At 35.9% G+C, this 12,413-nt stretch overlaps 1 protein-coding gene across 2 annotated transcripts in view; it reads left to right on the top strand.

The window, feature by feature from the left end:
• Positions 1-12,413, top strand: part of MNS1 (meiosis specific nuclear structural 1) — an 82,244-nt gene that overhangs the window by 35,739 nt on the left and 34,092 nt on the right. For both annotated transcript variants that reach the window (XM_024767802.1, XM_024767803.1), the window contains one exon: positions 4,507-4,634. In XM_024767802.1, coding sequence (XP_024623570.1) covers positions 4,507-4,634 — 128 coding nt within the window. The remainder of the gene's footprint in view (positions 1-4,506; positions 4,635-12,413) is intronic.

The following is a 12,413-nucleotide window of genomic DNA, read 5'->3' as shown; positions in this document are numbered from 1 at the left end:
AACCTTTATTTATTTATTTTTTTAAACATCTTTATTGGAGTATAATTGCTTTACAATTGCTTTACAATGGTGTTAGTTTCCGCTTTATAACAAAGTGAATCAGCTATACATACACATATATCCTCATATCTCCTCCCTCTTGCGTCTCCCTCCCACCCTCCCTATCCCACCCCTCTAGGTGGTCACAAAGCACCAAGCTGATCTCCCTGTGCTATGTGGCTGCTTCCCACTAGCTATCTATTTTACATTTGGTAGTGTATATGTGTCCATGCCACTCTCTCACTTCGTCCCAGCTTACCCTTTCCCCTCCCTGTGTTCTCAAGTCCATTCTCTACGTCTGTGTCTTTATTCCTGTCCTGCCCCTAAGTTCTTCAGAACCATTTTTTTTTGTCTGTTACCTTTAGAATAGGCTTTTTTCACTCCACATAATGCTCTTGAGATTCATCCATGTTGTTGGATGTGTCAGCAGTTGATTCCTTTTTATTATTAAGTAGTAGTACACAGTATGGATGTACTAGTTGATTTCATTTTAAATTTGCATATTATAAAATTCATTCTTTGTTATGTACAGTTCTATGGATTTTAGCAAATGCAGATTACTGTTTCCACCATCACAATGTCATACAAAGCAATCCATCACACCAAAAGTCCCCTCATGCTTCCCCTTTATAGTCAACCACTCACACCACCCCCCAATCCCTGGAAACAATTGATTTCTTTTTTGTCCAATAGGTTTATCTTTTCTATAGTCTCATATAAATGGAATTATGTAATATGTCACCTTTTGGGTCTGACTTCTTTCACTTAGCAAAACAAATTTAAGATTTTGTGTTGTTGCATGAATCATTCATTTTAATTGCTGAATGGTATAGTAGTATTCTATTATATGGAGGTACCACAGTTTGTTTATCCATTCACAGTATGAAGTAAATTTGAGTTGTTTACAGTTTTGGGCAAATGTGAATAAAACTGAATACGAACTTTTGTATGAACATAAATTTTCATTTCTCTTGGATAGATATCTGATAGTAGGATGGTTGGGTCATATGGTATGTGTAAGTTTCATTTTATAAGAAACTGCCAAATCATTTTCCAGAGTTACTGCACTACTTTGCATTTCCTCAAGTAATGTATAAGAATTCCAATGGCTTTGTGTCCACAGCAGTACTTGCTGTTGCTTTTTGTTCATTTAAATTTTTATTGAGATAATTATAGATTCATATGAAGTTGTAAGAAAAATACATAAAGTTCCTATATATCCTGTACCTAATTTCTCCCAATGGTACATCTTGCAAAAGTATAGTACAATATCACAAACAAGATATCAACAATGATGCAATCCACCAGTCTTGTTCAGATTTCCCCAGTTTTACTTGTGTGTGTGTGTGTGTGTTTAGTTCTATACAGTTTATAACATGTGTAGCTTTGTATATATAATAACATATAGCCAAGATCCAGAGGAGTTCCATGATCACAAGGATCCCACATTTTGTCCTTTTATAAGCATACCCTTCTCTTTCTTGTCCATCCCTACCTCATCCCTAACTGTAGAAATCACTAATATGTTCTCCAGTTCTATAATTTTGTCACTTAAAGAACATTACATGTACAACTCATCAGTAAAAAGAAAAAAAATTTTTTAATGAGCAAAGGATTTCAATAGCCATTTCTCCAAAGAAGATATACAAGTGAGCAATAAGCACAAAAAGCAATGCTCAACATCATTAGTCATTAGGGAGATGCAAATCAAAACCACAGTGAGATACCACTTTAGACCCACGAGGACTGCTGCAATTGGAGGAAAAAAAAAAGGAAAATAAGTGTTGGAACCCTTGTACATTGCTGCTGGAAATGTAAAATGGTGTAGTGGCTGTACAGAACTGTTTGGTAGTTCCTCAAAAAGTTAAGCATAGTTACTATATTACATAGCAGTTACACTCCTAAGCATATGACCAAGATAATTGAAAATCTATGTCCACACAAAAACTTTTACACAGATGTTCATAGCAGCATTAATCATGATAGCCAGATAAGTGGAAACAACCCAAATGCCCATCAGCTTGTGAATGGATAAGCAAAATATGTTATATCTGTACAATTGTATATTATGCAGCCATAAAAAGGTATGCATTACTGATATGTACTGCAACATAGGTGAACATTGAAAGCATTATGCTAAATGAAAGAAGCCAAACACAAAAAGGCCACATATTGTATGATTTCTTTTAAATGAAATATCTAGAATAGGCAAATTCACACAGATAGGAAGTAGATTAATGGTTGAGGGGTAAGTGGAATGGTGAGTGACTGCTAACAGGTATGGGTTTTCTTTTTCGGGTGATAAAAATGTTCTGTAATGTTAAAAACTTACATCCACACACAAAACTGCACATGGATGTTTATGGCAGCTTTATTCATAATTGCCGAAACTTGTAAGCAACTAAGATGTCCTTCAGTAGGTGAATGGATAAATAATCCAGAAAACAGAATATTATTCAGTGCTAAAATAAATGAGCTATCAAGCCATGAAAAGACATGAAAGTGAAAGAAGCCAATCTGAAAAGGCTACATAATGAATGATTTCAACTATATGACATTCTGGATAAGGCAAAACAATGGGGTTAGTGAAAAGATCAGGGGTTTCCAGGGGTTTTGGAGAGGGTGGGATGAATAAGCAGAACAAAGAGGATTTTTAGGGCAGTGAAACTACTCTGTATGATATTGTAATGGTAGGTATATATGTCATCATACAGTTGTTTAAACCCATAGAATATATAACACCAAGAATGACGAGTAAGGTAAACTATGGACTTTGGGTGTTAATGATGTGTCAGTGTAGGTTTACTGATTGTAACAAATGTCCCCTCTGGTGTGGGATGTTGATAGGGGGCTGTGCATGTGTGTGGGCAGAGTGTTTATTGGGAACTCTGTTCTTGTCAGTTTTGCTGTGAACCCAATACTGCTCCAAATAGTAGTCTATTAAAAAAAAAAAGTTCTGGAACTAGGTAGTGGTGTTGGTTGCACAACATTGTGAATGTACTAAAAAACTGCTGAGTCGTGAATTGTGAAATGTGAATTTTATGCTGTGTGAATTATGTTTCAGCTTTAAAATAGAACATGTTCCAAGAACATTATATAAATAGGATCAAACAGTATGTAACCTTTTGGGATTGGATTTTTTCACTCAGCATAATTCCTGGAGATTCATCCAGATTGTACTTTGTATGAATACTCATTCTTTTTTGTTGCTGAGTGGTGTTCCACAGTACGGATATACCACAGTTTATTTGACCATTCACCTGTTGAAGGATGTCTGGGTATTTTCAGTTGGGTATTTTGAATAAATCTGCTGTAAACATTTGGGTACAGGTTTTTTAAATAAACATAAATTTTCATTTCTCTGGGAGAAATGCTTAAGAGTACAACTGTTGAGTTGTACCGTAAAAACTATTTTCCAGAGTAACTATACCATTTTACATTCCCACCCAGTGAATAATGCTGTTTCTCACCAGCATTTGTTTTTGCTGCTACTTTTTGTTTTAGCCATTCCAGTAGGTATGTAGTGATATATAATTGTAGTTTTAACTTGAATTTCCTGATGTCTGATGATATTGAACATCTTTTCATGTGCATATTCTTTCCTAAATACAGAATTTAATCAAGTCTCTAGATCTTTCTACCATTTTATAGGAAGTACAAAAGAGAAACAAGATATCCTGGTGAAGCAATCAGTCGAATTCAGAATGTGAGACATTCTGTGGGACATATGTCCTAATTTCCACAACAAATCAGTGTGCTGGCAGGGGGTAGTCTGTGAGGAGACTGTTAAAAAAATAAAAGAGACTTAATAGAAATCATAACTAGATACAATATATGGACCTTCTTTGGATTTTGATTTGAACAAACCAAAAAAAAAAAGATCTTCGAGACAGCTGGGGAAATCTGAATATGGAAAAGTTATTAGACCTTACTAAAGAATTATTGTTATTTCAGTTTATTGTATGGTTATGTAAGAAGAAATTCTTGTCAGGTAGAGATCAATATTGAATTATTTACATGGTAATGATATATCTAGGATTTGTTTTTAAATACTCTAGCAAAAAATATATATATATAGGAAAATGTGGGAGTGGAGTGGAAGAGTAGAGAAAAAAGATTGGCAAAATACTGATAATTTTTGAAGATGAGTGATGGCTACCTGAGGGAGTGTTTCATTATTCTTCTTACTTTTGGTGATGTTTGAAATTTTCCATGAAAAAATGTTCAGAAAAAAAAACATTCAGATAAAATGTTCAGAAATTTTCCGTGATAAAATGTTCAGAACATTTTCCAGATAAAATGTTCAGAAAAATTATTTATTGAAATTATATTTTTTATTTTAAAACATAAACAGTTGACTGCTCAGAAGGTACTTGTAGTTTTTTGCTATAAAACAAATTCAACCTTAATGAAAAAAAATCTGGTTCTGGGGGACAAATGACTAAAGTTATTTATTTTTTTATTTAGGCAGAAGAAAACAAAAGATTGAGGGAGCTCCAGCTTGAACAAGAAGAAAAATTGGCTATGGAATTGGCAAAACTTAAACATGAAAGTCTAAAGGATGAAAAGATGAGGCAACAAGTAAGAGAAAACAGGTATCTTGGCTTCCAAAAATTTCATTTATTTAATCTTTTTGGCCACTTAAAAAAAGTTTTTTTTTTTGCATTAGGTCCTTGGTTATCTATTTTAAATATAGCAGTGTGTACATGTCAATTCCAAACTCCCAATCTACACCTCCCCTCTGCCATTCCCCCCGGTAATCATAAGCTAATTCTCTGAGTCTCTGAGTCTGTTTCTGTTTTGTAAATAAGTTCGTTTGTATCATTTTTTTTTAGATTCTGCATATAAGTGATATATGATATTTGTCCTTCTCTGTCTGACTTACTTCACTTATCTTTAAACTTTTATGTAATGCTTAGCATCTGAGAGTGAGATTTCTTTCTCTATGTCATTGTACTTAGTTAATATTTTGACTAGAAATACTGCTTTAAATCCTATATATATGTTCATCTGAGAAAAGAGGTAATATTCGTAGAAATACAGTGTTAATATTTAATGTGAAAATCAGTATCAATTCCTTCTTCTCTAAAGATAATTTTTAAAATGACCTCTTATAAAAAATAGACGCATGAATTCTACTTATAAGAAAAATCTTAGATGATACCTAATTTAATTTTATGCCCCTACATAAATTTCCTACAGTATTTCTGGAAGGTGGCTGGTCAGCTGTGGTTTAGCACGTCTAGTGACTGCCATAGGAACTTTTTCATTCAGCCCTATCTTTGAATAATCCTTTTTTTCCTATTGTTTCAAAATTAATTTCCCTGTAATATCCAGGCATTTATCTTAGTTCTGCTATCTGATTGAAAAAGAAATAAATCGAGTTTTTCTTTAGGACATCTCTTCATATTTGTGAATCCACTAAGCATTTCCTTCTGTAAGTTAAATGTCCCTTATTCCTTCATTTGTTCCTCAGATAACATGATTTCAAGCTTCTTTACCATCCTGGTTCTCTTCTGTAGATGTAATGTAGATTTTTGGTATTCCTTAACAAAATATTGCCCCCACAATTATGTGTAATACTCTAGGGTACTGTTTATTTTATTTAATTTTTTAAAGAATATTTATTTATTTATTTGGTTGCACCGGGTCTTAGTTGTGGCAGGCAGGCTCCTTAGTTGCAGAGCACCGGCTCCTTAGTTGCAGCATGTTGTCTTCTTAATTGTGGCATGTGGGCTTCTTAGTTGTGGCATGTGAACTCTTAGTTGTGGCATGCATGTGGGATCTAGTTCCCTGACCAAGGACTGAACCCAGGTCCCCTGCATTGGGAGCACGGAGTCTTATCCACTGCACCACCAGGGAAGTCCCTAGGGTACTGTTTAGTACTCCTAATAGTGAGACTATTAACCACATTGTTCTAGAATATGTTTCTTAATGTTGCCTAATATAGAATTAATTTTCAGTGGCAGCCTATCACACTATTGATTAAAACTCAGACTAACTAAATGCCCATTCTGTACTTATGTAGTTGAATATATTAGGAATTTACTTTGATAGTTGTTACATTTTATCTTTAACTGAGCAAGGCTTCTATAGAATATTATATAACCCATGGATGAGCTCCAGAGGTTTTGAGCCCATTAAATTATATATGTATGTTTGGCAAATGTACCCATGTGTATTTTTCTGTGTCCACAACTTTTATCACATTCTCTAAGGGATTACTAATTCTTAGAAGAAAAAAAAGATTTAAAATTGCTGCTAATGTCTTCGTATTGCTCTAGTCTCAAACTATCTTTTTGGATCTTAATTCTGCAATTATTGTTAGCTATCACTCACACTTTTATGTTTTCTGAAGATGAAATAAATGTTTCATATATCTTTGTCTGATTCACTGATAAAAGATTTAAATACAGGACCTTTCTAGCAGTTGAAGACTAGGTGATTCAGATAAAAGCTCCCTCTCAGAGCAGACTGTCTAGACAAAGTAAAATAATAAGATATGGGAGAGGAAGGAAGCCGGAATGGTGAGCCTGGGATTTGTAGCTGCATTTCTCCTGGAAGTTTCTGCAGATGGCAAAAGTATGGCTGAGAGTTAACAAGTGAAGCAGAGCTTGGCCAGTAAGCATATAGTAAGGTGTTCAACATCATTCTACACGCTGTATGCTGAAGAGTTGTGTACTTTGGTGTATGTTTTACTTTAATAATCCAGAATTTAATTAGATTTTATTAGATAGAAACAGATGAAGAGATAATGTGCAGTTTAGTGGAAAATATCCACAATAAGCAGAGAGAGACAAAAGGGCAGAAAAAGACAAAAGAGAACTTAGAAGAGGTAAGGGCTGTGCTGGAAAGTGCTACCACAGGGGTCCCCAACCTCCGGGCCCACTCCCTTTTAAGAACCAGGCCACACAGCGGGAGGTGAGCGGCGGGCAAGTGAGTGAAGCTTCACCTGCCGCTCCCCATTGCTCGCATTACCGCCTCAACCATTCCCCCCACCCCTCACCCTCCGTGGAAAAATTGTCTTCCACAAGACCAACTGCTCCCTGGTGCCAAAAAGGTTGGGGACCGCTGTTCTACCAGATGTATAATTTTAATTCTGGTAGTAGAAATGAAAGTGGATGATGCAGGAGCAGTATTCAAAGAGATACAGTCTGAGAATTTCAAAAATAATAAAAGGCATGAAGCCACAGAGACACAGTAAATAATTAAACATACATCTATGCTCATCCTAGTCAAACTTTAGAAATCTAACAATAAAGAAAATCATAAAAATCACAGAAGTAGCCACACAAAAACGACTACTGCCTTCAAAGGAGCAACACTGAGAAGTATGACTGAATTTTGAGCAGCAACATTAGAAACTAGAAGACTGGATTTAAAGGACTGAAAGAAAATTTAGTATTCTATATACATTGTGGAAAGTTTCTTCAAACATAAGGCAAAAGTCATTCTTGAGTATTCTTTCAAATAGAGTATGTTCCCTCTCAGCAGTGTCAAAACTGCTAAGAGTTTTAAATTTTGTGCATAAGCCATGGTAAAATTTTGACTGACATGCAGAAATGGACCATTTTCTGATCAGTGTATTCATCTGGAAATTGGCAGGTCTAAATTGAAGGAAATGTTTGCTGTGGTGCTTGAAATGTATCCAAAGTAATTAAAAATCACCTATATCATGATTCGGCTCTTTAAACTTAAAAGAAATTAATTTTTAAAACCCAGGGTAGGGCTTCCCTGGTGGCACAGTGGTTGAGAGTCCGCCTGCCGATGCAGGGGACACGGGTTCGTGCCCCGGTCCGGGAGGATCCCACATACCGCGGAGCGGCTGGGCGCGTGAGCCATGGCCGCTGAGCCTGCGCGTCCGGAGCCTGTGCTCCGCAATGGGAGAGGCCACAGCAGTGAGAGGCCCGTGTACCGAAAAAAAAAAAAAAAAAAAAAAAAAAAAACCCAGGGTAAATTTTTAAAAATCAGTGAAATTTATTTTGAAAATAATTGTTCAAGTTCAGAAGTCATGAGACTCTTTTGTATTATTTAGAACACATGATTTTTTTTAATCCAAGAAAATATTTGAAAGACAATCTAATTTTATTATAGCTTTTAACTGGAGTTGAGAAACTCACTGTCTAGTTTTATTTTTTATTGGAGTAAAATTGCTTTACAGTGTTGTGTTAGTTTCTGCTGTACAATGAAGTGAATCAGCTATATGTATCCCTATATCCCCTCCCTCTTGGGAATCCCTCCCACACCCCACCACCACCCATCTAGATCGTCACAGAGCACCGAGCTGACCTCCCTGTGCTATACAGCAGCTTCCCACTAGCTCTCTATTTTACACCTGGTAGTGTATTTATGTCAAACCTAGTCTTCCAATTCGTCCCACCCTCCCCTTCCCCCTCATGTCCACATGTCCATTCTCTACATCTATGTCTCTGTTCCTGCCCTACAAATGGGTTCATTTGTGCCGTTTTTCTAGATTCCACATATATGTGTTAATATACAATTTTTTTTTTCTCTTTCTGGCTTACTTCACTCTGTATGACAGATTCTGGGTCCGTCCACATCTCTACAAGTGACCTAATTTCGTTCATTTTCATAGCTGAGTAATATTCCATTGTATGTATGTACCACATCTTCTTTATCCATTCATCTATCGTTGGACATTTAGGTTGTTTCCATGTCCTGGCTACTGTAAATAGTGCTGCAGTGAACATTGGGGTACATGTGTCCTTTTGAATTATGGTTTTCTCAGGGTATAAGCCCAGTAGTGGGATTGCTGGGTCGTATGGTAGTTCTGTTTTTAGATTTTTATGGAATCTCCATACTGTTGTCCGTAGTGGCTGTGTCAATTTACATTCCCACCAACAGTGCAAAAGGGTTCCTTTTTCTCCACACCCTCTCCAGCATTTATTGTTTGTAGATTTTTTGATGATGGCCATTCTGACTGGCGTGAGGTGATGCCTCATTGTAGTTTTGATGTGTATTTCTCTAATAATTAGTGATGTTGAGCAGCTTTTCATGTGCCTCTTGGCCATCTGTATGTCTTCTTTGGTGAAATTTCTGTTGAGGTCTTCTGCCCATTTTTTAATTGGGTTGTTTGTTTTCTTGATACTGAGCTCCATGAGCTGTTTATATATTTTGGAGATTAATCCTTTGTTAGTTGCTTCATTTGCAAATATCTTCTACCATTCTGAGGGTTGTCTTTTTGTCTTGCTTATGGTTTCCTTCGCTGTGCAAAAGCTTTTAAGTTTCATTAGGTCCCGTTTGTTTATTTTTGTTTTTATTGCCATTTCTCTAGGAGGTGGGTCAAAAAACATCTTGCAGTGGTTTATGTCAAAGAGTGTTTTCCCCTAAGAGTTTTATAGTGTCCGGTCTTACATTTAGGTCTTTAATCCATTTTGAGTTTGTTTTTGTCTATGGTGTTAGGAAGTGTTCTAATTTCATTCTTTTACATGTAGCTGTCCACTTTTCCCAGCACCACTTACTGAAGAGGCTGTCTTTTCTCCATTGTATGTTCTTGCCTCCTTTGTCATAAATTAGGTGACCATATGTGCATGGGTTTATCTCCAGGCTTTCTATCCTGTACGATTGATCTATATTTCTGTTTTTGTGCCAGTACCATACTGTCTTGATTACTGTAGTTTTGTAGTATAGTTTGAAGTCAGGGAGCCTGATTCCTCAGCTCCGTTTTTCTTTCGCAAGATTGCTTTGACTATTCAGGGTCTTTTGTGTTTCCATATGAATTGTAAAATTTTTTGTTCTAATTCTGTGAAGAATGCCATTGGTAGTTTGATAGGGATTGCATTGAATCTGTAGATTGTTTTGGGTAGTAGAGTCATTTTCACAATATTGATTCTTCCAATCCAAGAACAAGGTATATCTCTCCATCTGTCTGTATCCTCTTTTTGCATCTATGTTCTTCAGTGATATTGGTCTGTAATTTTCTTTTTTTGTAGTATTTTTGTCTGGTTTTAGTGTCAGGGTGATGGTGGCTTTGTAGAAAGAATTTAGGAGTGATCCTCCTCCTGCAATTTTTTGGAAGAGTTTGAGAAGGATAGGTGTTAGCTCTTCTCTAAATGTTAGATAGAATTTGCCTGTGAAGCCATCTGGTCCTGGACTTTTGTTTGTTGGGAGATTTTTAATTACAGTTTCATTACTTGTGATAGGTCTGTTTATATTTTCTAATTCTTCCAGATTCAGTCTTGGAAAATTGTACCTTTCCAAGAACTTGTCCATTTCTTTGTGGTTGTCCATTTTATTGGCATATAGTTGTTTGTAGTAGTCTCTTAGAATCCTTTCTATTTCTGTGGTGTCAGTTGTGATTTCTCCTTTTTCATTTCTAATTTTATTGATTTGCATCCTCTCCCTTTTTTTCTTGATTAGTCTGGCTAAAGGTTTATCAATTTTGTTTATCTTCTCAAAGAACCAATTTTTAGTTTTATTGATGTTTGCTATGTTTTCTTTATTTCTGTTTCATTTATTTCTGCTCTGGTCTTTATGATTCTTTCCTTCTGCTGACTTTGGGTTTTCTTTGTTCTTCTTTCTCTAGTTTCTTTAGGTGTAAGTTAGATTGTTTATTTGAGATTTTTCTTGTTTCTTTAGGTGAAATTGAATTGCTACAAACTTCCCTCTTAGAACTGCTTTTGCTGTGTCCCATAGGTTTTGGGTTGTGTGTTTTCATTGTCATTTGTTTCTATGTATTTTTTTAATTTCTTCTTTGATTTCTTCAGTGATTTCTTGGTTGTTTAGCAGTATACTGTTTAGCCTCCATGTATTTGTGTTTTTTACAGTTTTTTTCCTGTAATTGATTTCCAATCTCATAGCATTGTGGTCAGAAAAGATGCTTGATGTGATTTCAATTTTCTTACATTTTCCGAGGCTTGATTTGTGACCCAGGATGTGATGTATTCTGGAGAATGTTCCGTGTGCACTTGAGAAGAAAGTGTATTCTGACACTTTTGGGTGAAATGTCCTATAAATATCAATTAAATCTATCCAGTCTGTTGTGTCATGTAAAGCTTGTGTTTCCTTATTTTCCGTTTGGATGATCTGTACATTGGTTAAGTGGGGTGTAAAGTCCCCTACTATTATTGTGTTACTGTCGATTTCCCCTTTTATGGTTGTTAGCATTTACCTTATGTATTGAGGTGCTCCTATGTTGGGTGCATAAATATTTATAATTGTTATATCTTCTTTGTGGATTGATCCCTTGATCATTTTGTAGTGTCCTCCCTTGTCTCTTTTAACATTCTTTATTTTAAAGTCTATTTTATCTGATATGAGTATTGCTGCTCCAGCTTTCTTTTGATTTCCATTTGCATGGATTATCTTTTTCTATCCCTTCTCTTTCAGTCTGTATGTGTCCCTAGGTCTGAAGTCGGTCTGTTGCAGACAGCATATATGGGTCTTGTTCTTGTATCCATTCAGCCAGCCTGTGTCTTTTATTTGGAGCACTTAATCCATTTACTTTCAAGGTTATTACTGATATGTATGTTCCTATTACCATTTTCTTAATTGTTTTCATTTTGTTTTTGTGGGTCCTTTTCTTCTCTTGTGCTTCCCACCTAGAGAAGTTCCTTTAGCATTTGTTGTAAAGCTAGTGTGGTGGTGCTGAATTCTCTTAGCTTTTGCTTGTCTGAAAAGCTTTTGATTTCTCTGTCAAATCTGAATGAGATCCTTGCTGAGTAGAGTAATCTTGGTTGTAGGTTTTTCTCTTTCATCACTTTAAGTATATCCTGCCACTCCCTCTGGCCTGCAGAGTTTCTGCTGAAAAATCAGCTGATAACCTTATGGGGATTCCTTTGTGTGTTATTTTTTGCTTTTCCCTTGCTGCTTTTAATATTTTTTCTTTGAATTTAATTTTTGTTAGTTTGATTAATATGTGTCTTGGTATGTTTCTCCTAGGGTTTATCCTGTATGGGACTCTCTGCACTTTCTGGATTTGGGTGACTATTTCCTTTCCCATGTTAGGGAAGTTTTCCGCTATAATCTCTTCAGATATCTTCTCAGACCCTTCCTTTTTCTCTTCTTCTTCTGGTACCCTTATAATTTCGAATGTTGGTGCATTTAATGTTGTCCCAAAGGTCTCTGTGATTGTCTTCAGTTCTTTTCATTCTTTTTTCTTCTGTTCCTCGGCAGTTATTTCCACCATTCTGTCTTCCAGCTAACTTATTTGTTCTTCTGCCTCAGTTTTATGTTATTGATTCCTTCTAGTGTATTTTTCATTTCAGTCATTATGTTGTTCATCTATGTTTGTTTGTTCTTTAGTTCTTCTAGATCTTTTTTTTTTTTTTTGTGGTACGTGGGCCTCTCACTGTTGTGGCCTCTCCCGTTGCGGAGCACAGGCTCCGGACACACAGGCTCAGCAGCCATGGCTC

The sequence above is a fragment of the Neophocaena asiaeorientalis genome, unplaced genomic scaffold, assembly GCF_003031525.2.
Source record: "Neophocaena asiaeorientalis asiaeorientalis breed wild unplaced genomic scaffold, Neophocaena_asiaeorientalis_V1.1 scaffold71, whole genome shotgun sequence".
NCBI classification, from domain to species: domain Eukaryota; kingdom Metazoa; phylum Chordata; class Mammalia; order Artiodactyla; family Phocoenidae; genus Neophocaena; species Neophocaena asiaeorientalis.
Note: the sequence above shows the minus strand (reverse complement) of the source record. Positions and strands in the feature narration are given on the sequence as shown.